Source organism: Parasteatoda tepidariorum, chromosome 1, assembly GCF_043381705.1.
Source record: "Parasteatoda tepidariorum isolate YZ-2023 chromosome 1, CAS_Ptep_4.0, whole genome shotgun sequence".
NCBI lineage: Eukaryota > Metazoa > Arthropoda > Arachnida > Araneae > Theridiidae > Parasteatoda > Parasteatoda tepidariorum.
Window position 1 is genome coordinate 102,741,064 of NC_092204.1, and position 27,166 is coordinate 102,768,229.

At 29.7% G+C, this 27,166-nt stretch overlaps 1 protein-coding gene across 5 annotated transcripts; it reads left to right on the forward strand.

Moving 5' to 3' along the window:
* Positions 1–27,087, forward strand: LOC107436419 (nuclear receptor coactivator 5). Of its 5 annotated transcripts, none has more exons than XM_043048105.2 (9): positions 1–295; positions 999–1,127; positions 3,059–3,134; positions 3,789–3,887; positions 6,535–6,684; positions 8,633–8,731; positions 8,860–9,059; positions 24,433–24,759; positions 25,937–27,087. In XM_043048105.2, exons 2-9 carry the CDS (start codon positions 1,004–1,006, stop codon positions 26,935–26,937), a joined length of 2,076 nt encoding a protein of 691 aa, XP_042904039.1. In that variant the 5' UTR covers positions 1–295; positions 999–1,003; the 3' UTR covers positions 26,938–27,087. The 5 variants fall into 5 exon arrangements, with proteins under 5 accessions (XP_042904039.1, XP_071040590.1, XP_071040593.1 ...); XM_071184489.1 differs by having other exon boundaries at positions 88–203; XM_071184492.1 differs by having other exon boundaries at positions 110–295; positions 25,940–27,087.
* The last annotated feature ends 79 nt before the right edge of the window (positions 27,088–27,166 follow it).

The following is a 27,166-nucleotide window of genomic DNA, read 5'->3' on the forward strand; positions in this document are numbered from 1 at the left end:
GAGTCAATTCAACATAAAAGGGTGATAAAGTACATGCTAAAAGTACTACTAAAAGTACTACTAAAAGCTGTGTTAACTTTATGCAGTAAAAATAGTTCCTATGCATTAGGAATCCCTCACAGCAACAGCAACAATAATTTTAATCGTTATTTTTATCCTATCGATGAAAAAGCGTAGACTCCATTGTTTTTAACTTTTAAAAAGTAAGTCCTAATGACACAGTGCCGGCCTTTAACATTTAAATTACAATAATTTATAACTAACTATCACCTTTGTATATAAATTAATCAACCAGGTAAGCATTTTGATTTAGTATGACTTCTTAGTGACTGTTTTTTTTTTTCTTTGAAGCATGATTTTTGAACTAACCTCTTCTCATTGTTTATTCTTTTTCTTCTAAATTTTTTACGATATCAACTGTCATCGACTGATCCTTTTTATTTAAATATATTTGAGTTCTAAGTTTGCTTTCTTGGTGTTCTTATTATAATATCCTCTACTATTATTTCATCGCAATGATATTCTCAATGAAATGTATGTTTTTCAGCATTCTATATAAATGCATCTGATGTTAACAGCATTACCAGAGAAATATAAACCTGCAGCAAAACGTGTTTACACACATACTATTACTATTTCTTTCTCGATCCGTGGTTTTTAAAACATTAGAAATTAAATTTTGTTGTGGAATTATAACACATCTATTAGAGATATTTATTTATCTTAACCTAAGGTATAGACTCGCTTTTACATTGATTCATATTTAATTTAAAAGATTGGTTTAGTCAGTTTTGCATATCAAGTCAGTCGTTTTATTCCTGACTAACAATAAATTATAATTAGTTGATGTCTTATTTATACTAACCTCTTTTAGTGAATATGATATGCCTGTTTTAATGTTGAAAAAATTATGATGTATTTTAAATCCAATGACGATATCAAAATTTTATGTTTAGACCAATGTGTTTGTACTTATTTTTGCAAAATTAAATTTTTAGCTAAAATGAGTTTTCGTGGTCGAGATAATGACGCGGGCAGCAAGATGGATATGAACGAGTCCAGAAGATATGGTAATATGGATAATGATAGAGGAGGAATGAATGATGAAATGGATGATCGCAGATTTGGTGAGATGTTTTATGTAATGTACAGTAGGGAACCGATTATCCGGAATGGTCGGGACCATCGCTATTCCGGATAACTGATTTTTCCGGTTTTCTGAATCGCTACGAAAAGCCGATTTTTTTTTTTATTGTTAAACTATTAAACCCAACAACAAAAAAAATTTGGAAATAATCTTAAAAATAAGAAAACACGATGAAGATAACATTAATGGTTATTTCTAAAATGATGGTAAGGTAAACATTTTTAAAATAAGAAAGAAAAATCGTAAAATCTTATGAGGAGAAAAAAAATTTTTTTTTAATGGCTGGAAAATTTATTGAATTTCGTTCCGGTTTTTTGGTTTTCTGATTTCCGGATAACAGGTTCTGTACTGTATTGTGCAATTAAATGTGTTCATTTCTTATTCTTTAATATTGATTTACAAAAATGTAGAAATATTTTATTTAATATAGGTTTGATATGTAGTTGTAGATTAGTTTTCTTACACTCGTTTAAACTGAAATAATGTTGTACTTTTCCATACTTATTTTACTATCATTGTAATGAATTTTTTTTTTTTTCAAGATGTTACATCTATTTTATCAATATAGTTTGTCTTTTTTTTTTCAGAACTGTGGCAGACACTTTCGTAGTGTCTTTGTTATAAAGACTAAAACACAATCTAACTTTTCTTTTTAATGTTAACTAATGTTTTTTTTTTTCTGTTACATACTTGTGTACACTGGAATTCTTTAATGAATTTGGAGCATAAAAAATTTTTTTGCTCACACACATCACATTTGAGCATTGACAAAATTCGCAATCTCATTGATACATAGGAGCATTTCCTGATAAAATTCATAGTAAATAAAAAGCATAGTATTGCTGAATCTCCTAGTGTATCTGTCTACTCTCTATTTTTTTTATTACAAGGTGACAACTTTCTGGTATATCATTTATATGAGTCCATCACTGAAAAAAACAAATGTGAAGAATTTTAATTTTATTATAATATTTTTTAAAAAGTGTGGAATTTCAGATTCTTTGAATGGGAGTGAAGATGAGTTTTTGAAGGGCTCAGCAAATGAGGCTGAAATAGAATCCATTGTAAACTGGATCCGTATAATTATGCTACTAACATTATTGAGTCCGTCACAGATGATGCTCTGAAATCTTTAAAATTGTAGTTTTTTAACTTAATAATTTGTTTTAAAAATTTTCATTGTGTTATATTTTTTTAAATACATTATCTTAATTTTTTATTCACATTTTTTTTTTAATATAAATTTAAAGTAAGTATTGTTCTCTCAAAAAAACCTTAATTTTTAAAGAAGATTTGATGATAGTAAGTATATGAATATTAAAGGCAAAATTAATTGTATAAAATGTATTAAAAATAGTTTTTGAAAAGTGTAATTGAAACCGATGAGATATTCATATTCATTACAATGTTTATGATTCGTCAATATTTCATGATCAACAGATTTTAAACTTTATTAAGTCAACTTATACACCATGATAAATTGCAACTCTAAATTTTTTATAATTAATTTAAGAACAAATTTACTTATTTTTAATTGGTAATTTGGTAGGATTGATTTTATTTTTGATTGAATCTAATTGCATTTTCTGCATCTTGTTTTTTGTTTAATTATTTTCCCACTTTCCATTCTTCAAACACGTTTCAGATTTATTTGCATTCAAAATCAATGTTTTCAAAAATAACTTTTTTTTTGGATGCCCAGATTCAAGTTTTTTTGGATTCCTAAAAAACTTGCTAAAGATAGATTCTGTAATTTCTTGGAAAACTTTAACATCTGATAGCTAAACATAGTTTACTTACTTTAACTTATGTAGCTAATGTTTTAAAGGTTCAATAATAATATCCTAAAATTTGTTTTCTAGTCACAAAAGCTATTACATACCACTTGTTCAATAAAATTTTAATTTCTAGACTCGAGTCGAGGACGAAGACCTCCATTTGGGCGTGGTAGAAGACCATCTCCACCAAACAGAGATCGCAATAATAGGTTAATTTAAATTTTTCTTCTTGAACAAAAAATTTTCATTTTAATTTTCTCTATACATTTTTATATCTAAATATTATTGTTACATACATTCTTAAATCAAAGTAGCTATGTTGTAAAATAATGCTTTCTACTGAAAAAGCTATTATAATTGCTATGAGTTTGTAGCTGTTATGTTTTTAGATCAGCATCCTTTATGCTGTTAATAAAAGCTGCAAAATTTCAATTCAAATGGAATTTTGTTCCTCTCCCTTCTTTTTTTTTAAATAAAAGTGTTGAAAACTTTAAAAATGATTTGAACCGTTTCATCTGGTTAAAGATATAATCAAATTGAAGATTGTTTTTTCTTTTTTAAAAGTAATTGTAAGCATTTAAAATAATTGCTTGGTTTCGTTTTATTGATGGTAATTTTTTTTTAGCAAAATAGTATTAAGGAAATTAATTTTAATTGTAACTTTTTTATATTCTGTGTTTTAATTAAAGCTTTATGTTTTAACTAAAGTTTCAATTTGTTTTTTAGATTTTAATATTATGAGTAGTTTTTCTAGATTTTAATGACAAGAAATGTATCTTTAAAAAGCTCTGAGTGAGCGGAATAAGCTTATTAAATTGAAAACCATAAATGATATCAATTTTTCATATATCTTTACATTTCAGGGACTTTTTTGGTAGAGATGAACCTCCTATGTTGAGAGATAGATCTCCATTGCGAGGGTCTGATGATCGTTTTAATGATAGATTTAAAAAAGAGGATAGGTATGGTTTTATACTTTAGTGAAAACAATTTCTTTCTATATTCATTATATGTAATTTTTTTATTTATATGATTTTCACATATACTTTGAACTTTTATGAAAAAAATTTCCATAAATATATCTGATCTTACTCATTTTACAAAAATGTCAGCAGTATTTAGTTGTCAAATTTTTTATGTAATTAGTGGTGAATAATTGGGAAGTAAGGAATATTCGGTACTTTTGCCGAATATTCAGTTGGCCAAATAAATATTATTTGGAAAAATATTTTTCAACAGAGTTTTTTTGGGGGGGAAATTTGAAGAGATTTAATGAAGAATTATCTAAAATTATAATTTTTACTATACATTATTAGAAATTGTTTTTACGCATATTAAGTCAAAAACTTGTTAAATTCAGAACTTAGAAGTTTTAATAATTGAGAACTTTTTTTTTTTTTTATTTGTTTCATTTTTGCTTGATTTTCTGTATTAATTATAGTGCAGCATTTTAATCAAACGTATATATAATAGATTTTATTCTTTTGTTGTCTCTTTTTCCTGTATTGTAAGACAGGTAACCGGTACCATAGAAAACTGTGATTTTTCAACATTAAAATTGTATTTCAGAACTAAGAACAATTTTTTTTCTCTTTAACTTTTTTTTTAACTTTTCTTTATCATTTTAATTATGACATATCTAATGAAGGATATTCTTTTATAGTCACTATTTTCTAAAAATAAGGGTATGTAAAAAAAGATTGAACTTATATTTTTAGCTTTAAATCTTTCATTTAAAAATTAAGTGCAGTTCTGGTTTCTATTTAGCTTTTTCTTTCTTAAAAAAGCTTTTGTTTTTGCACACACTTTTATTACGATGTGGCAATTAAGAGGGTTTCTATTAGACTTTAAATTTTACGTTTTCTTTAAAATACAAGAATTGAACACAGAGAAAGTTGCATCCATGCCTATGGTGGGATTCGAACGCACAACCACTGGCCCCATAGTCCAGTACAGTAGCCACTAACAAGTGATCCGCAGAAGAGAGAAAAATATTTCCCATGGGAATAAGTAAGGTATTAAGGCCAATGTTACTAATGTTTAAAATAAAAGTGTTCGGAGAGAAATGATGTATGGAAAAGATCATATATATAGATCAAAGATCTAATACTTCATTTGGTAACGGTATGTGCTACTGTGTTTTTTAGAGGGAGATATCCAGTTGTAAAGTATTTTACTGCCAGTTTTAATTAAATTGATATTGGGGATGTAACGAATAGAGATTTGGTCGAATTACCTATATTCAACCATAAATATCGGCCGAGTTGCAAAAAAAAAAATTTTTTTTAAATCATCACTAAATATTTTTTTTATATATATAAATAAGTTTCGTCATTATTGACAATTAATAAAAACTTAGCTGTATTACAAGTGTGGGGTAAAGGAAAACAAATATAATAGATATCCGTTATGAATATTTAAGATACATAAAAAGAAACTAAAAACTATTTTCAAAAAGAAAAAAGAAATTTTAATTAAGCTAACTTGAATGTTAAAAATAGTATTTTCTGAATAAAAGTATTGATAAAACGTTAAGAAAAATATAGTCTATCAGAAATGTTTTTAAAAGTGCTGTGCTGTTATGAAAATACCAAAGAAAGAAAAGAAAAAAGATTAGATACAAAACAAAATAAAAAATCTATCTTCATTTTCGAAAGAAAATTTTAAAAGTCCTGAACATCTCTGTTTTTTAATTATACTGTATTTTTAATAAAAAATGAAGAAAAAATATAAAAACCTTGACAAAACTAGATAAAGAAGCAATAATCAACACCAAAGCAATAATCAATCTTAATTTTTTTTTTTTAATTTAATTCTAAAAATCTGAAATTAACTTTTTTACATTGCTGTATTTTTAGATAGAGTGAAAAGGAAAGAATAATATTCTTTGGAAACGCTCTTTAAAAAATGTTTTGTCTTAATAAAAAGGCTGATAAAAGGAAAAGTTAATAGGAAAAGAGAAAGAAAAATTTCCTAATCTCTTAAAATATAACTTTACACTGAAAATCACAGCTTTTTTGTTACCGCCTATTTGCGTTATTTATAGGGAAAAAAATCTTATATAAGTACGAAACTTGAGTTAAACAAGAATGAAAACCAGAATTTAATTAAAATAAATCAAAATGGAAAAACGCTATAAGCAGCTAAAATCAACATTGAAAAACAATAAAATCTTTCAGTAAAACAGTAAAATCTTCATTTAAAAGCTGCACTTTAATGAAGAAAGAAACAAAAAAATATGTTTTCAATTCTTGAATTAGAATTGTTGAATAAAATCAGGATAAAATAATCTAGTTTCATTTCTTGAAATTTCACTTTTCCATTTGTCTTCCGGAACATATATTTGCAAACACGTGAATTTTGAAACTTATCTGATATGTGTAAAAACTATATCAGATAATTTATAGTAAAAATACTATTTTAGATTGTTCTTTATTTTATTGATTAAAATTCCAAAAATAATATATTTTTAAATATTTTTCCAAAAAATACTTGGCTGAACATACTGCAAATGAGCTGAATACCTAATAGTAATCAAATATTTATTACATCACTAATTGATATTGTAAGAATGATACTTTCCATAATTTTTAACTGGTATTCTTATAGCGGTTTTATGAAGAGAGACGATAGGAGGGATACAGGAAGGCCTTTTTATGGGGATGATTCTCGGGAACGTTTCATGGACAAACCTAGGTCTGAAGGCCCTGGTGGATTTGATCACTTTTCTGGACCTGGTGGTGATTCTTTTAATGCTCGGTAATAATTTGTTAAAGCTTAAGAATAATAGTTTTTACCTACTTAGTTGTATTTTTTTCCAATTAATATTTTAGAAGTTGCAACCTTAAAAGCGCATTGAAAGGAAATATAACTGTTACATTTTTTACTATGAACCAATATTTAAATTTTTAAAAAAAACTTCCTCTTTTAAGGTAAACAACTTTATTTCCTGTCCTGAGTTTTTCTTATTTGTTTCTGTCGATTCTTGAAGGCTAAATTATCTGTAGAAGGGTTATATCTTCTGTTAGCAGCAAAAAATAGGTGAAAATAAAATTTATTTAAAGAGAAGTCATAGCTGAGGTTAGACAAAACCTCTGTTCTGACTTCTCTAATTACGAATTAAATTTCTCACTTTTTGCTGGTCGCAGACTTAATCCTTCGATTGTTGATTCAGTCCTTGATAAGCTTACTAAATACCAATCATTTTCTCTCGTAATAATCTTTACTGCCAACTGGTTACTTTACGGTTTTTCTCTCTTTTCTGTGAAATTGCTAAAATATCCATCCTTCATTTTGAATGTTTCTAAATCATTGGGGCAAACGGCATTTTGTCAATCCGCCCTTTGTTATGTTGGGCAAAATAGAATTAATCTAAAATTTTGATTTAAGGGCAAATTATTAATTGCCTCACACTGTTAGATATCAGGTATAAATTTAATTTCCGTAATGAATGTTCATCTTGATGCCCTTGTGTCTTGTTTCATTTATTTAATTGCTAATTTTATAGTAAATTAGCTTAGTTCTGCCTGCATTGCCTTTGAAATCTATTCTGCCCTGATTTGCTTTTCAGCTACAATGGTTTTTCCATGCATTTTTTTTTATTATGTTGGCAACTGTGCTTTTTCTTCAGAGTGCGTAGCGTTTTTAAAAAGTGCTTATTTTTGATTTTTGTTTTATAAAAGCCCTTAAAGGTGCTTTTTTTCATTGGGTGTTTTTAAAAAGTTCTTTATTTTCCCTGTACCATAATGATTTTCGCCACGTATTGTGCCAAAAAGACACTGTTCACATTGTTCTATTCAACGTTTTCTCAATAATTCAACCCCAATCTATTTCGGCATACCGTGGGTCCGTAGCATATGAAAATGCCATTCATTTTAAATGATTTATAATTTTTGACAATTGTGAAAAGTTTTTTTTTGACATGGTGGTTAAAACCGTCAATTATCAAAAACTTGCCAACCCTGCCTAATTATATATTTTTTTTAAAGTGCTTAAAAGATGCTTATTTCTTGTTGAAAAATTTGGCTACGCACCTTGTTCTTATTTCTGCCTTGCTCTATTTTCATTTTTATGTTTTGTTACCTAAACAATTATCCCTGTAAAAAAAAATTGTCAAAATATTTTTATTCTTCTTTCAACTATGAAGAAGGAAAAAAAATTATTATTTAACTGCTTGTTTTATTAATTAAGTGTCCTGCTGCTTTGTATTTAGAAGAGGTTTGTTGCAATCAGAAAGGTAGTATTAAATTTGTATGCTAAGAAAAATTTACATCTTTTTCAGTCGTACCCCTGAAAATTGTGTGAATTGATATAATCAGAGTTTTACTGTAATGGAAAATATTATTAAGTGTGCTTACTTGGCCATGTGTGCTTAAAGAAAGGTTGTTTTTTTTTGTCAGCACTCTCGAGTTCAGTTCAAATGATTTTATTCCAGAGTTAAACAGTATCAAAGCTAAGTTGTGAATGAGCAAGTTTTGAGTATAACTGGCAGCACATAGTTTTAGAATGCAGAATTAGTAACGTAGTATGCTGTGAATTAAATGTTAATCTTTAATATATAAAATTCATCTAGTGTTTTTTTTTTTTTTCACATTAATAACAAGCTGGTTTTCCAAATAATTCAGTATTACAAACAATATTTGTTTGTATTAATAAAAGTTTTGCTATTATTCAGCTTTTTATAATTTAACTTTATTAATTTTTGCAGGTCTATGAACTTTCCGAGTGGTCCACCCCCAAGAATGCCTACTGGAGGTTTTCCCAAGCCTAATGAATGTGAAATAATTGTTGTAAATAAAAATCACAGGTGAAAACTACACTCCTTTTATGGAGGAAAATTGATCTCATTTTATATCTTTTTGGGAAAATTGATGTTTATTTCAAGAAAATTTTGATTAAAATATTCTTGAATAAAAATTCACTGATATATTTTAGGGTTTATGCAGAGTCAGTTGAAGCTAGAGTGAAAGAAATTGGAATTGTTGTTGATATGCTGTTTTTAAAAGATGAAGCTCTCTTAACACAGACCATTGATGATATTGCTCGCCGTGGTAGCTTATATGCGATGGTTATTAGCCCGCAAAATGAAACTCATAGATCTGTTACAGTTAATATTCTTCATGGCACTCCTCAAGGTATGATAAGTTATTCTATTGTAGATCTTTTATTTATTTATTTTTTTATATGTTATAGATAAATTTAACATTATTGATTAACTTGTTGCATTGCATGCAAAATGATTTTAAGTAGAAAAAAATATCAAGAAACTGCCATTATCACTCCTTGACATAAAAGCTAAACCCTACTGGATTTTGCCAGTTTCTCGTGGTATACTGGTTTAGTAAAAATTCTGGTTTTTGTGCAATTTTGGAAAATTCCTATTGAAATAACATTTTTGCACTGATTATTGCTTTCTTGAATATTTAAATACGTATTACTAATTCATAATCAAGCTAGCCTCATTTATAGAGAGAAAAAAATTTTGTTTTAAAATTGTTTTTTTTTTATTTATTTAGAACTCCCTTTTTTTAAATTAATTACAAAGTCTTTTATCTATGTCTGTATTAAATGTTTATTTCTATTCAATAGTAGGAGTAAATATAATACATAGCATTTCAAACTTATTGAATGTCAATCTTAAATGGAAAATATTGCAGTTTTTTTATTTTGATGACCATAAAATTCCCTATGTGTAAAATATTTTTTACATTATTCAACAATTATCATAAAATTAATATTATTTCATAAAATCTACTAGATTTTTTCATGTTCATGTTTGCATCTATGTAAACTTTAGCCAGTGTTACCTCCCATTAAGAGATAGTCTCTTTTAGGATGTCACTGGTAGTCAGCTATTAGTATTGAAACAACAGTTTTAGCATTACTGCCTAAGGCTCTCAACTTATTAGACAATAGCTGATCTCGAAAACACAAAGACACAAACAAAGTTATTCAGTTATATTTATTTATTTATCGTAGCTTATTCTAAAAGTAGCTTCCCTCTGCAAATTTCTTTATTTAAAATATTGTAAAGCTTACTACAAAATACATTCATAAAAAATTATCTTCTTACCCCTTTCAAAGAAAGTTTTTTTAAATCAGATTGAATTCATATTCTACTAAGATAATAATTAAAAATATATAAGGTATTATTGTTGCTTTTTGTGTCATAGTGGTACTGACTCCTACAAAGATGTTTTCTAACTATTTAATCAGGTGTAGTTTGTTTTTCCATAGTTAAAGCTTAGCTAAATGGGAACAACTTGCTGTCATCTCATGCAAATAAATTTACAAGTGGAAAAACGTTTTATATTTAACAAGGTTGTCTTTTATTTTATTTTGAATTATAATTGTATTTGGCTATAATCATGTTTGAATTTATATGATATTGCATGGAATTAAAGATAAATTATGTGTTATCATGTTCTGATTGTGTTATTTCTATTTTTGATTATAAAAATGATCATGTCCTAGATAGTGTTTCAATGGCAATAGGTTTTTTTATCCCTTCTTGATTTTGAAGAATGCTTAATGTGTTCAGCTCGAAAAACATGTATCCGATTAACTATTCCAATCAAATCAACAATTTGTATTCCAATTTATTTAAATGTTTATCTGGGTTAATATGTTACAAAGTATGTTATTTTGTTTGGATTAAGAAAACATGGCAGCTAACTCTATTAATTTTTCCAGTAGAGTTGGCAGTTATGATTAGACATAATTTTTAAAGTTTTTCATGATTTAATCAAAATTGCGGATTTTTCTATATCTTATAAAATTCTCTAAAATTGTTAAAGATTCTGAAAACGATCACTAGATTAGATTAGATTTTCAATCTACTAATTGCTTACTTGAGTATTCTAATAAGTGTTACTACTAAATAAAGCGGTAGACTATATCTATAGTAATTAGTTGTAGTTTTTTTAAGCGGTCAACCTTGCTAGGACAAAAACAATTAACACTAATTAGCTCTTTAAAGAATGCTATACAGTGGACAGGCTTTGTGGAAAATTCTGTTTTATCTACAGTACCAATTTAAGGTGTTAAAAAAAAATGATTTCAAGTAAACTTAGATTAAACCATAAAGTTTAAAATGCTGATGTTTTTTTTTTTGTTTTTTTTTTCTTGAAATATCAAATTATGGCAATATACCCAATAGGGAAATAATATTGTCATAATTGTTTTTTTAAGAGAATTTTTCAGCATTTGAAACTTTATGGTTTACCTTGTGTTTGCCTGAACCTTTCTTTTCTGTACTTTAAATTTAGATTTTAGGAGAAAACAGAATTTGTTGTATAAAGTTTCTCCCATGAAATAGCGTCCTCTTAACAAGAAGGGAAACAGTTTTCCTGTCATGTTATTTTGAAAAACAATATTACAGTGTGATGTCCCCTTTCCGGAAGGGTTGATATCTCGGACACTTTTTAACAATCAAAATAAGCATCTCTTCATCTTCCCCTCTCTTAAAAAAGAAAGAAAAGAGGTCTTTTGGCACGTTTTCTCCTTTTCTAGCTTCTAGTGATTTATGCAGTGAACCCATAAATCACCAGAAAGAGGAAGAGAAGATCTACTAAAACCGTTAGTGACGCTCCCACCCCCCTATTTTCCTATGCAGCTGGCTAGTAAAGGAGGCTTTTCCTGGAACCTTTTTATTAGAGTGTTAAGGAAAGAAGAAATACTGTTGGAAAGGGTGAGCGCTGCGAACGTTAGCATGGAGGAGGAGTCAAAATAGAAAATTTGAATAGGTCTAAAAGGATACACGTGATTGAGTAACATTCGTTCTTCCCCTGACCATGTAATATTTAGGAGGCAGGGGGAAAGGGGGGTAACATTCTTTCTTTAGCATTGACATGAAAAAGATTTCCAGGAATCCCTTGTACTGAAGTATGAATTTGACTAATGGAAGTCCCTTAATTCCAAACCAAGCACTAAATTTTTCTCCGAAATTTATTCCTTTTTCTCATGCAGTGCATCTGCAAATACATTATAGGAAGAGGTGAATACCTTTTCGAAATAAGTCTTGCAAAATACTCCAAAACTAATTTCTCTCGCCAAATATCTCGTATTTAAAGCAATCCAATGCGTCACATTTGTTCGTTTTTAGCGATCTAGCTTTTGTGAGTTAAGAAATTGTGATTTTCAACTACATGTTTTTTTAAATTATTTTTATTAAGTTTTTTGACAAGTTATTCAGGGTTCCCATGGTACTTGAAAAACCTTGAAAGAATTTTGCTGAAAAAATTCAGGGCCCTGAAAAGTCCTTGAATTCCGCAATAGGGTACTTGAAAAGTACTTGATTTTTTAGGAATTAAAATAATACTAATCTTTTTTTCAAAAAAGCAGTAAAAGAAAAATAATAAATAAAATCAAAGGAAAATTATAGAAATTCTGATAGATGCAGTTTTTAATGCTTGAAGTGAAGATGGGTTAAAGAAGATGCAAAACTTTTCTGTCCTAGATTTTTCATACCAAATTATTGTTCATCTCTCTGTTGTGAAAGCTGAAATTTCTAGCAAACTTTAGGTTTTGTAGTCACAGTTTTCGAATGATATGTAGTGTTTATTCGATTTAGAAATATGTCAATGTGTTAACTTTGTTATTATGACAGGTAAATATTGTTATCCTATTTTTTCTTTAATTTACGTACGTTCTATTTTTTATCATTTATAACCAAATTTTTACATTTAGTTTTTACTGCTTATAAATAAAATTTAGTTCTACAGGTTTCATTGATCATGAATAAATGTCATGATTCACATTAAACTGATTCTTGATTTACGAATCAGAATTCATATAAAATGTTCTACAAATTGTCATTTAAATTAAAGTGATTAATGACTCACATATCGAACATTACTTGAAAGTGATTTACAAATTGCTCATCAGGATTCACTCATCATGATTTCAATTAAAGTTATTTCTGAATCATATAGCGTGATACATATTAAAAGTTATTTCAGAATCATACCTCACAATTTTCATTCTAGTAGTTAAAAATTAGGCATTGCGATTCACAAAAGAGAGATTTAAGAATTGCCACTTGCAATTCTCATCAAAATTATGTAAGAATCGCCACTTGCAATTCTCATGCAAAATGATGTAAGAATCACGCATAGCTGTTCTATATTAAGCACCTTTCGAATCAAAAGTTGCAGTTTTCATTATAATGATCACAATTCAAATGAAAACTATTAGCTAATCACGCAACAAAATTCATATTGAAGTGATTTAAGTATCACACATTGTGATTTACGTCTTGTTAGTTAGTGCGTTTTGTATCATTTGCTATTCGCATTGTTCTGATTTAAGAAACATAAACAGCAATTCAATTTCAATTTACAAATCACACATTGTGATACATAATTTACGTAATCTTTGTGACTTACTTCACCATTCTTATAATTTTGATTTAGGGGAGAGTCGGGTAGCCCGCCCACTTAAGGAGTATTGTTTATATTTCTGTATAATAATGAGTAATAATCAATATTTTAGTATGTTTCTATTGTTTTACCATCTAATTAAATAATGCAAAAAGAATAGTTTAACTTAAAAAAATATAAATTTAAAAAAAAAACATGTTTTTCAGCTCTTTTCAAAATGTGTCGGGTAGCCCTGCCCAGTTACAAAAATTATGTTTTTTGACTATTTTTTCAGGTGTAAATGAAAGTGACCAATGTATTGACAATAGATAAACCTCATTTATCATTTTTATCACAAAATTATTTTATTTATTGCATATTTATATACTTTTAGTGAATTCTATCTTTTAATAACAATCATTTAATAACAACAATATTTGTTGTTAAAAATGCATGTAACATTCAATTTTAAGCAATAAAATAATAATCTTTGCAACCGTACATTTATCGACGAAATAAAATTGGGCAGTGATACCTGACATTCATGTGCGAAATCCACTTTTTTGATAAATTTATAATTACTCCAACAATTTTTCACATATAAACTTCTTTCTTCGTGCAAATTAAACTTAAGACTACATACTTTACTGCTGTATGTATAGAGAAAAAAAAATTTTTAGTATTAAAATGAAGTTTAATCAAAATATTCAACCAATTTTTCTTATTTCATGACTACTGTATTCAACATATTTTCAAAACTATTGTTTGCCATTTTAACAGCTGCATAAATACTTGAAACTATGAAAATAATATTTTTTTAATATAACAATTAATGTCCGATGTCTCTCCCCTACATATAGTATATCTAGATTCGTATAAATGCGATTTAAAAATTATGCTTAGTAAATATTACGCATATTCACAGAATTTTTAAATCACGGTTCACATTTTATGGATATATTTTAAAGAAAATAAAAAGCTTGGTAAGTTTTCTGTAAAATACTGTTCTTCAATAGATTTTATTGTGTTTAAAATACATTACTCATTATCTGACTACAGTATCTAAGTTAGTGTGAGGAATATAAAATTGGAAAGTCTACTCTGTACGATATCAAAAACAGAACAAGAAACTTTTTGACTATTTTTCAAACTCTGATACACCTCTTGCAATGAAAGAACGGAAATATATTCGAAATGCCAAAAATGAGGATCATGATTAAGTTATGATTGAGTGGGTACGACGACACAGTAGTGAAGGCGTACTTTTAGCAGGACCAATATTGATGACTCAAGCAAAGATTTTTCATGAAGAAATGGGCATTCAAGAGGAGTGCAGCTACAGTATTGAATAGTTAAAAAACTTTAAGAAAAGATATGGGATGCGTCAGCTATCGATCTGCGGAGATTGTGCTGAAGCCGACACCGAAGCTGCCAAAAAAAATTCATAGAAGATTTTGATGAATTGATTAAAAATTAAGACTTGTCCCCATGTACCGTGAAAGACTTTAACCGCAGCTGAAGAAAAATATCCAACCGGTGTCAAAGATTGTAAAGTGAGGATGATTATTGTGGCGTGTGCAAATGCTGCGGGTATGCACGAATGCAAATTGTTAGCAATCGTGAAGAGTGCTCGCCCTCGCGTCCTGAAGAGTGTTAAAGTGTTACTCGTCAATTATAGATCCAATAGAAAAGCATGGATGACACAACAACTCCTAGAAGAATGGCTGGATAACTATTTTGTGCCTCAGGTTAGAAAACATTTTCTATCGATTGGCTTGGAAGAGAAAAAGCCACTTCTAATCCTGGACTATTGCTCTGCCCACAAAATGCCGTTATTAATGGAAAGGGCAAATGTTTCTGTTGTATTTTTATCGCCTAACTGCACTTCAATTATGCAGCCCATAAATATCGGTATCTTGAGGTCCTTCAAGTGCAAATACAAAACTCAACTCCTAAGGTCGATGCTGACCTCTTTAAATGGTGGCCAAATATTAGAAGACTTTTTAAAGTCTTATTCCGTAAAGACTGAAACATGGAACATAGCAAAAGCGTGGGAAGAAGTCGACCAAAAAACCCTTAATGCTTGAAATAACTTAAGCCATCAAGTATTTTTATTTTATTTATTTTTTTTTTGGTAATAATGAGAATGAGCCCATCTTTGAAGGATTTCGTCCAAACAAAGAGAAAGATAGAAAGAATTATTACATCAAAAGTCATTGTGAGAGTGAAAAATTGAATGAAGATGATGTTGTCGAATCATTAAGATGCGACGATGATGCCACAACTGTGTCTCAATTAACAGATGAGGAAATCAAAAATATAGCTTTAAACAACTAAGGCAGTGATACAGCGAGGTAGAACCAGCAGAACAACGGATTTTTACTGACGATCTAGTTATGCATTTAGAAAATGCCGTTAAAGGACTAGAACAAAGAGACTTAATTACCAATCAAGAAATCATGTCTCTTTATAGGATTAAAGAAAAGTTGTTAAATAAGAAGCCAAAAATGAAACAGCTTTCTTTAAAAAATATATTTAAAAAATGAAATATTTATTCTGCCTGCACATTTTTTATTAGGAGTTTTTGTGCAGTATTTCTATGTACGGTAAATAATGTATCTTTATTTTATGTAAGTAATATTTTTTTTAATTTTGTTTAATTTAGATCGTTGAAAAAAGCAATTTTTTTTTCTGATTTATGTGGATTATTGTTACATTAATTTTCAAGTTTTTCTTGTCATTTCAATGCTTTTTAAATGATTAGCTGCGATTTATTAACCTGATGTGTCACGGACTGATACCATGCTTATTTTAAAAATTAGAAGTTTTTTTCTTTAGATGGGTGAGTCAGCAATTCCCTCTTCCTTAGTGCATTTTATCACTGCGTATTTGGCGTAATTTTGGTAAACAAGCAATTTTATATAATGGTTTGTTCATTTTCACGACGCCCGCTATAAATTACCAAATTATGTACTTAAAAAAAACTGTTTTAACTCTGGTTAATTGCTGAATTAAGTTAACAGTTTGGCTTGACGATAATCTTGGTGTCATTTTCATTCTTTTTAATATTTGATAAACATTTCTAATTTAATCATTTTTATTTTATTTTTTTAATATGAGTGAGAATTTACATCCTTGCCTGGATGTATGTTGGGAAAAAATGGCAACTAACTCTAATTGTTGTATTAAAATATTGGCTGTTGGCAAGAGTACTACAGTTTGATGATGTGCAAAAAGGCCATTGTATATCAAATATTTTCAAAAAGTATCACATCAAATTCTACGTATTTTGATTTTGTTTTTCATTAAATCTTGTCTAAACTTTGTGTGTTGTTAGCAAGGTTTCCCCCCCCATCCTTATACACTTGGCTAGAAATTAAAAAAGCCTAAAAAAATGTACTTTTCTCAAAAATCTATGGACATGCCTGAAAAAATTCTGATTGTTCATGTATTTTTTCTCTTACATGTTCAGCTAAACTTGTGCATATTTAATCAGGTATGCTATAAAATACAATTTAAGTGCCCCCTTGGACAACAAGGGGGCAAAAAACACCACCAAAGAGGGGAAGTAAATGAAATTTGTCCTAGACACTGTGCTTAAGAAAAAATATGAAAGTTTATAATATCATTTTAAATTAATGTTAGATAGTATGCCTTTGCAAATAATGGATACGTTCATATGTTTATTTATTTCTTATATCTTGTTCTCTTATAACCTTCTAAAAAAAGTGACATTGTAAACCAATCAGGCATTAGATGACCACTCTCCATGAGAATGTATCACTTTGTGTATTTGAACTTCTTGCTTATAAAAAGCTTGATTAACAGAGCATCAGTGTCCTGTGGCTTATGTCACGTGTTCGCCTAGCATCGTGCCTGTGACACTAATGCATTTGCATCAAATATTTGGGTTATGTAATACATGTATTTTTGAATTTACAGAATCCAAACATGGATTCTAATTTATTTTTATCGACTTTTGCTCTCTTCAAAATCTAGACTTAAAAACCGTATAATTATATGTGTTAATGCTGTGTTGTGCGCAATTGACAAAACCATACAGATTCATTCTGAAACACAAAATTAAAAATGCATTGAAAGATAGAAATCATTCAATGTGTGGTCTAAAATTCTATAAAAAGTAAGCACTGACAAATTATGAAGATAATGATTATAAAATTAAATGATGAGAATGTGTTTTACATTGTGCCTTTATATAGTGTTAAAATATCTACTGTTTTCTTATAAAATGCATTTCTTATAAATATATTTGAAGTTAAGGAAAAGTTTTCATGTATGATTTCTATGTAATGTAAATAGTTCAGTAAAATCTCGATGTTGCGAGTCTGGCATATTACCAGAAAATCCACTGTTACGACGAGCTTCACAGATACCGTCAAAGTGCTCATATTAAAGATACAATAGTATGTTTATAAGGAACTGAAAATGTCCTGCCAGTGTTTTCACTATAGCGCGAGAATCTCGCTCATAATTTTCTTTCCTCGCAATAAAAAATTATTAACGCGAGAAGTTCGCGAACGCAATCAATTTCAAAATGCTCGAATTTTGGAAAAAAAATTCTTCTTTTGTCATTTTGAATAAAATCCGTTTCACTTTTCTTTCTTGATCTTTCATTATTTTGAACATCGGTCCTGTTATCTAGCTTCCCTATTTACCAGTATTGTTCAGAACTGGTGCGAACAGCAGAACACCCTCCCCCCGAACCCCCTTCAGAACACATTTCTCTGCAACCACGTGTTCACCGTGGGTAAGGTTTCTTCATGAAAGACGTTTACATTTCTTGTGCATGAATGTAAGATGGGCAAATACCTTGTTAGGGCGACATCTTCTACTCCGTAACGGACAAATAAAAATGAAACAAATGTCGGTAGAAATGGTCAAAACGAAACAAATACGGATATTTTTGAGCCAAATAAATATAATAGCCGATGAAAAAGTAGATATAGAGAATTTTCCATATGATGATGCAGCAAAAATATTCAATTAGAAGATGTGAAAAATGTATTATAATTAAAGAAATAATTTTTTTCCAAGTCTATTCATGTTTTTTTAATTTTTAGAAATCTCACTTAACTTTGAGAGAAAGGGTGAAAAATTCTCTCTCATTATTTTTCTGTAATGAAAACACTGCCTGCTTACTACAAATTGCGACGTTTTCTATGAAATTGCGAAATTTTTATTTATTTCTGACATAGATGTAGAAAAAGATAATGTATATGAACACCATTTCACTTTATACTTGTAAAATTATGTGTGGGCGACAGTTGCTTAAGTTATCTTCAACCTTACGAAAAACCGAGTAAGAATCCTGTCCTTGCTGCGCATTTCGAAAGAATGAGCCTTTTGTTGACCGTTTATCTAAAATGGGTTCTTATTTTATTGAAATTAACATTTTATATTATCAGGGCGATGGAAAGTTAAGACATTTTGTGTGCGTGTGTTTTTTTTTCCTCCCCTTCCTTATATCCAGCAAAAATCACCTATCCAGCCTTCAATCTTTAGTCGAAGGTAGTCTCTAAAAGAATTCTAGATTTGATCCAAGCAATATATCAGGAAATGTCGATATTTTTTAATTATTACCGTAACAGTATTTTTTTTTATTGCCGTCGNGCAAAAATCACCTATCCAGCCTTCAATCTTTAGTCGAAGGTAGTCTCTAAAAGAATTCTAGATTTGATCCAAGCAATATATCAGGAAATGTCGATATTTTTTAATTATTACCATAACAGTATTTTATTTTATTGCCGTCGTTAAACAGCTGACCCAATCCCGAAGACAAGGAAACTCCTGGGTCAAGTATCGGGAAAATTCGCCTCTGTGGAGGACTTTTTCATGGAACTAACCCGCATTTGCATTACATGGAGAGGAAAACCTCCCGCGGTTAGCCTGACAGCAAGGGAACTCGAACCCGTGATCCGTCTACCACTGAGTATTTTACGTCAGAACTGGTCGGTGCAAGCTAGATGTGGAATTCGTGTCACCAGCTATTGCTGTAATTCGAACCTGGTTCATCTCATTGGAAGGCAAGCGCTTTATTCCTTAAGTTATCACAGCTCACCTTAACAATATTTTATTTTATAACCATCATTAAAAACAGGTGACCCAATTTTTGGGTTTATAACTTCGAATGTTCAACTCTGTATCCTTTTAATTTTGAATCCGGTCCAGAAAACAAGGGAACTCTTGGATCACATATAGGGAGAAATTTGCCTTTGTGGAGGACTTTTTCATGAAACTAACCCGTATTTGCATTAAACCTCCCAGGGTTAACCTAACGGCAAGGGGACAATAACCCATGATCTATCTACCACTGAAGATATTTTATGTCAGCACTGTGGTTGGTGCAAGCCGGATGCGGGATTTGTATCGACCAGCCATCACTGAAATTCGAACCTGGTTCGCCCCATTGGAAAGTAAAAGCCCTATCCCTTGAGCCATCGCGGCTAGCCTTAGCAGTATTTTATTTTCTATTATAACCGTCATTTAACAGCCGACCCAATTTTGGGTTTACGATTACTAATGTTCAACTCCGTAGCTTTTTAATTTTGAACCAATCCAGAAGACAAGAAACTCCTGGATCAGAACCCCCAGAGGTATGATTTAATATGGGAACGTGGAGGACTTTGTGACTCGACAGATTTAAGTTGCATCAGTCACCATTCACTACACTGAGAGTCTTCGCCTTAACAATATTTAAATGTATTGTGAAAACAATTGATATCTACATACGAAAAATATCGACATTCGATAGGTGTCGAAAATACTGGCACTCGATAAATATNGGGGGGAACAGATTTAAAAAAAAAACGAAAAAATGGGAAAGTGGCAAAGGATATATTTCCAAGCGGAATGACGAGTTGGTGAAAAACTGATTTTACAGGTTTGCCACTCCACAGGGAGAACAGGGAAAACCTGGAAAATGCAGAGAATTTAAATATCACCTAAAATAACAGGGAAAATGTAGGGAATTTTAATTTTTTCTTTACAAACTGGGAAAATACAGGGAATTTTGTTTCTTATTTTTGTCTTTTAGAAGATGGTGACCACTCAGAGCGTAATCTGTGGGATATTTAGCCATGATATTTCAGCTATACTGAACTATTTCACTTACTACAGCATTAATTAAGTATATTCAGCTATTTTCCCGCCGATTAAAACTAATAAATATAGTAAGCCCTATATAGCTCACACAATAGTACAGTAATTGTTGTTTCCTCTTATCCTCTTAATATATTGTGTATAATCTGTGCACAGGGAAAACACAGGGAATTTTTTTTCCAGATTTGAGTGGCAACCCTGTTTTTACTTCACACAGTTCAAAGACATTGGCGACTGATTTGTTTTGCTTATTGCTTTTTATATATATATATATATTGGAGGTGGCATTATAGCAAGCGTATTAATGGATAAATTTGTACTAAAAATTTAGGCCAAGGCAAAGAAATTAGTCGTTTCATTATGAATCTTGGAAAATAGCTGTCAATATAGAATCTATCTCATCTAGTTTTTCTTTTAATCCGACTTTCCCTTATGAAATTACTAAAAAGGAAAATATGTAGAAAAAATAACATTAAATCAGTAATGTAATGCATAAACCATCATTGAATATTTATTTTAAATAATGTTCGATGTTTGGGAGTCAGCATTTAACAGTGAATGAAAAAAATAGCCATTTTATAATGCATTTCAAAGATTGATAATTAAAAGATATTGTTAGAATTTTTCTAAAACTTTTTGAAATTATTAATTATATGTTAATTATTTTTTTTAAAAAACTTGCTTCCATATGTGCTTCAAATATACTAAGAGATTTAACATCAGCCATTGTGAGTTATGCCAATTATCTATACAATTTTCAGTCACAATTACCTCAGAACAATGTAAATTGATTAATCTAAGCTTTCATAATTACTCAGTTATTTTAAAAAATGCCTGTTTTTCATTTTGTTGAAGAAACATTGTCAAATATAAAATAAGTAAATTAGTAAGATTGAAAATATTGTGATGTATCATGATAAAATATTAATACTTCAGACGATGATATATCATCATTAAATTATCATGCCAATATTAAAATTTCCAATATCGCCCGGTTCTACTCTAGACATTTATTTTAAATTAAAATAATTCCAAATAAAAGGGGAAGAATTAAATGTTTCAATTTCACCTTTTAGTTGTTTTTTTTATTGTTATTTTTGCTTTAAATGTTTGTATTAGTTTATAGCAAATAGCTCGCTATTAGAAAATTCTGTCTGCTATCGTGAACAGTCATTATAACGAATTTTTACAATGCTTAAAAATGTTCCATTATTATAGCCCCAAAATTTGATCACTTTCATAACATAACACAATTAAACTGATAGCATGATGTAATTTTAAGTACAATAAAGTTCAAATGTATGAATCAATCTGTTGAATGTGCTTTGTTGTAACATATCAAAAAGCCAATCGCTTAGTGGTGAAGCTCTGAGTGTTTAATTGACTAAAACATTACCAGAAAATGCTTTCAAGATATGGTTATATCAAGACTTTTCATGTTGATCACCTGTCTATCTTGTGTTATGGCGAGAAAAATCAAATTTGTCTAATGGTGTTATTGAATATTCTATTTAAAGCCATTATTTAGTTAGCCAAAAAAAATTTCTTTTATATTTTTATGCAATATTAGAATTTCAATGAATTTGTAAAATAGTATTGGAAATGATAAGAGCTCTTGTTTCTTTTGAAAAGAGCAACAAATTTATCCTGTTAATTACACAAAATAAATGTTAGAAAGTTTAAAAAAATATATTAAGTTTTTTAATTGCAAGGGATCGTGTGTACTGATATTTTAAGAAATCCTTTATGATAAATAGCTGGCATGTTATTTGAATATTCAGATAAATTCCAACAGTGTATCATTTAGGTATACTCATGCATACAAATCTGATGTTGAATCAGTGTAATTATTCTGATTTATTGCTCAAGTAGTAATAATTAGATACTTTAACTCCATTTCAGAGGCATGAAGAACTAGCAATGCTTTCGTCTCATTTCAAACTTCGATTCCGTTTTTACCTACTAAATGGGGGGGAAACGATCTATGCTCTCCTTTGGTGTCTGTTTAAAAAGTGACTTTTCAAATCTGATTCAATTCGTATATTTGGAAGAAGTGGGGTAAATAAATCTTACTCCTTGCTGTCAAATTTGACTTATATTGTCAATATGTTTTGACTTATTTGAATATATTGTCAGTACGGATTAGTGGTCAGAAGTATTGCACTACAAGTAGTGAAACTACTGTAGTCTCTACTTTTTTTCGTAGTGTAGTGTAGTGTGCTACTTTTTTTTTTAAAAAAAAAGTAGCATAGTAAGTAATGATGTACAGAAAAAACCAATTTGTAGTGTTTTCTGTCATCTACTTTTAACGTTAGTTTAGAAAAGAAACACTGTTCTAACCCGACTAATTTTTCGAATTTGATGGATACAAATCTTCACGGGTCCGTCGATGGATAAAAGGAAAATGACCCCGTGGCTCTAGCTAAGCGTTAATAGAAGTTACATATTTAAAATCACTTATAACTAATATTTAAACTAGTCATTATGCGAAATAGATATTTAATCACTTTAGTCGCACTCTCACTTGCAAACGCACCCTCATGAAACATTGATGTTGTTTCAAAGGAAGGGAACATATTTTCGATGTACTTAATTTCTTAGAAGGAATAAAAGAGTGTTTAACAATTGCAAGCATTTGATAATTTCGTATTTCTTGAATTAAATATTCACTGTCGAGAAAGGCATAAATAGAATAGCAAACTGGATCGTGTAAATATGAATAAGTTCTTTTTTTATTATTCCCTTATATTTAATGTAAGCCAATTTCTTATTCAAAATCATTTTGAACATAGGTGTAAATTAAGTTCTCCAGCAAATTTTGTCTCCTTAAAGTAGTGAGGTAGTTACTACAATTCCAAAGTATTTTGTAGTCACTGCATTTAAGAAAAATATTTGTAGTAAATTTCAAAATTAATGTAGTTTTTCTGACCACTGGTATGAATCTGATTACTAAAAAAGACCAGTTATTAAGTTAATTGTCAGTTTAAAAAAAAAATTATCAATCAAGCAGTGTAAAACTTGCATGGCATGTCTTACGGTTGGGAGATAATATAAATAAAATTCATCTTGCTACAGGTTGTAAAAATGAAACCTATGTTAAATCGATTTATCTTTAACTAGTAACGTTTTTTCGGTGATAAACTAATTTTATATAGTTCAACAACGCTTAATCCTAAATAGTTGAAGTTTATTGTCTGTGTTAACCACTAGCTTTAGAAATTACATCTTTTTTAAAAAAAATGTACAAACTGCCAAATAATATGTTGATCAGATGTTTGAATCATCTAATGCTGAAGGGTATGGCTGGATTCAAGGTCTATTTTAAAAGAAATACTTCATTACATAAATCATTGATTTGTGTTGCCCTACAATCCTTCCAAATGTGCTTTTTTGGAGATATACTCATAAGTTTTTGAAGCGCTCAGTCCTATTCACTGGTATAATAACGCTTACGAGAAGCAAAGTAAGCAATCTTTACGTAATTTATACCCCTTCAATTCGCATTTCAATTACTAATACGATGTGTTCAACATGAAGTAGTTACTACATTTAGAAAGTAGTTGTATAAACTGCAAAAATAATATGGGTTTTTTTTTTCGACCTCAGCCTCTAATTTAGTATTAATTTATTATTTGACAAATATTATGGGCATCTGAAATAACAAAAAAAAAATTACATTATTACAAAAATGTTTAATTTGAAGTTTATAGCTGTTCAAATTATCAAAAACTGTTGTGGTATCGGAAACCTACCAACCCTGCACAGGGGTTGCCAAGTGCAACTTTTCAGAAATCACATTTTTTAATGAATGTCAATCAGCCTTTACCTCAGATTTTTCTATTCCTGTATATACTCAGAAAAAAAACTTATTTTTTGATAAAATTAGCCTTGTTGAGTAACAGGTATGTACTTGTTGCATTGATTAGAATCCTTGTTTTTTTAAATAATGTGTATATTTAATTTAATAGTCTTTTTAAAGATTATTATTTCTTACTAAATTGCTTAAAAAACATGTATTTATTTGTTGCAGAACATCGTAATATGCCATTAGAAGATGCTCTAAAGTTGCTGGGTCAAAACTTTCATAAGCATGTTCGCTTGCAACGAGAAAAAATGGAACGCGAACGAGCCGAGCGTGGACCTTACGTTGGAAACGTATCTGCCGACCGAGAAATTCAATTACTGCTTCGCATGCTCGCTGATGGACGATGGTTATCTGAAACTGAGTTAACTGCAGTAATTCGTTACTTAACTGAAAGGCGAGATAAAATTACGGGCAATGCAGAGGAAGATAGGAGAATCGGTCGAACTCCCATCCCTCCTGCTAATATAAAGATGGATCAACCCCCCTTTCAAAGTAAGTACAACCTTATTTTGTTTTCTCTTGTATCCTTAATGGATTTCTCCTGAAATTAAAATTTGCCTTTTTCACTTTTATTTTAAATATTTTGCTTCTATTTTCTAACTACAAACAAAATACCTTTTCAGCTGGTTTGACTAAGTATTATTAAGTTATGCATCTTGATTAACAGGTTAAATGTTGCATATCTAGCTGAAAATTGGTCCAATTGTTATTTTTCTTTACAATTACTCAAAGTTTCAATTAATTTAATAAAATTAATAATTTTACACTTATGAGTTGGCTGAATATTGTAACCTTTTCTTCCTATTACATCATTGTGACACTAGCGCTCATAAATAATCTTGTAAGAGTAAGTAAGGAAAAGAAAGTTTTAAACTATAAAACTTGTTATAAACTTTTTTTCAGAAAGTTAAATAAAATATCCATTGTTTTTTACGAAATTTACTTCGTATTTCATATATAAACTGATTTGTCATTTTTAATTTGTTGAGTTCCTTTACGTAAAGATAAGTAGAAAGCTATATGTAACTGGAATGGATTTTTCAACATGAAATAAGAGGTGAAATCTTTTTTTAGCAGATTTATTTTTAATGATTGTTTTGTTTAATCTTCCGAGCGGAAAGGAAAACATATGAGGGGTTTTAGTCATTTTTGTAGGTTTAAAGGGTATAATCAAAATGCAGCTCTGGTCTAAAAATTTTATTTATTTTATGAGAAATAGTATAAAAATAACTAACCTCAATTCATAGAGTAGTCAATAGAGTTAGATTGTGATATTTTTTTGTCTCCGTTGTATGTCTTTTTTTTTTTTCTTTTCTTAGAATTGTTATACCGTATAAAATACTGAGATAAACCAAACTTAGTCATATGCTGTTGTGTTAAGACTTTCTTTTGTACCATTAATAATACATGAAAGGTCATAAAAAATGTAAATACTTTTATTTTGGCTTTAAAAATGTTTATTGTTTAAATGAATTTTTATAAAATCGTTAATCTTTTCCTGATATTTTTACTGTGAACTTCCTAATAAGTATTTATCCTCATAATGGGTAATCTGCTGTAGGTATCACCGTAACATTTTATTGCAAAAAGCAAATCTTACTTTTTCTGTTATTTTTACAGTGTTTGTACATTTTAATGTTTTTAAAAAAATTCTAATTTTCTTTCCTAGAAGATAATATTGATGTGGCCCAAAAAGAACAAGATCTCCAAAATCGCATTATGAATATCATGAATCAAGGAGCACCTACATCTTCAAGTCAAAATACCAACATGTTGTCAAGTAATGATATTCCATTAAATAGAGGTAATCAGTCTTTCGGGGCTAATACCATGAATCCGCCATCGTCTGGGAGTACAAATATTCCTGGGCTAAAAACCATGGATGATAAACTTTCAACTAGTAGAGATGCAAGTTCTGCTTTAGGAGACACTCAAACAGGTGGTGATGCTGCTCCGCCAAGCACATTTATTAATTTTGGAGATCCAAGTGTGCAAAAAGCATTGGACAATTTAATACAAACTGGACCAAATATACTAAAAAATATCAAATCTTCTTTGTCAAATCAACCTCAAAGTTCTCTTCTTGGGAATACATCTAAGCCTCCAATAAGTAGCACTGGAATGGGATCTCCCAATGATGCCATGGGAATGCCAAGAGATGGTATGGGATCAGCTAGGGGACCTAGTGGATTGTCCGATATCAGTGGAAATGCCAATAACAGAGGTCCAGGAAATTTAGACATGGGTCCACCTAGGGGACCAGGCGGCTTGTCAGATTTAGGTGGCCCAAGACCTAGGGGAAATGTGGGCTCATCTGATGGTATGGGCATGGGACCTCCTGGAAGATTTGGTGGTATGTCTGATATGGGTGGAATGAGTTCACAACACAATTTTGGAGGTAATAACATGCAAGACTCTGGAATGGGTCAACAAAGAATGTCTGATGTAAATCGTATGGGTCCACCTAGAGGTGGTAATATGGGAATGGGTTCAGGTGGCCCCCGTGGCATGGGTAATGATTTTCCTGGTCAAAACCAATTTGATCAATTTAAAGGCCCTGGGAACCAACCTGGCAGTTATTCTGGTGGATCATTCAATTCTGGTCCAGGTATGGGAAATATGAGACAGGAATATGGAGGAATGGGTCGTAGACCTGGAGGACGCTATTAAATTCATTTCATACTTTTAAACACAACACAAATAGCTGGAGTAGTGCTCATTCATTCCTTGTATTCATATTGGTGTTTTTCATTTATTTTGTGTCTGTTAATTTTATGTTATTGAATAAAGGAACATAGAAAGCTCGTCTTTTTACTCTTACGTCTGCCTAGTTGATTTTTAAGACTCAAAGTTTTATAACTCATTTCCAAACTTATATTGCTTAGAAAAGAGCCAAATA

Bases quoted from the DNA above. Each gene is read 5' to 3' on its own strand.
- LOC107436419 (XM_043048105.2), top strand. From the start codon at position 1,004: ATGAGTTTTCGTGGTCGAGATAATGACGCGGGCAGCAAGATGGATATG. The intron at 3,888-6,534 runs GTATGGTTTTAT...GTATTCTTATAG, and splicing joins AGATTTAAAAAAGAGGATAG to CGGTTTTATGAAGAGAGACG. The intron at 24,760-25,936 runs GTAAGTACAACC...TTTCTTTCCTAG, and splicing joins GGATCAACCCCCCTTTCAAA to AAGATAATATTGATGTGGCC.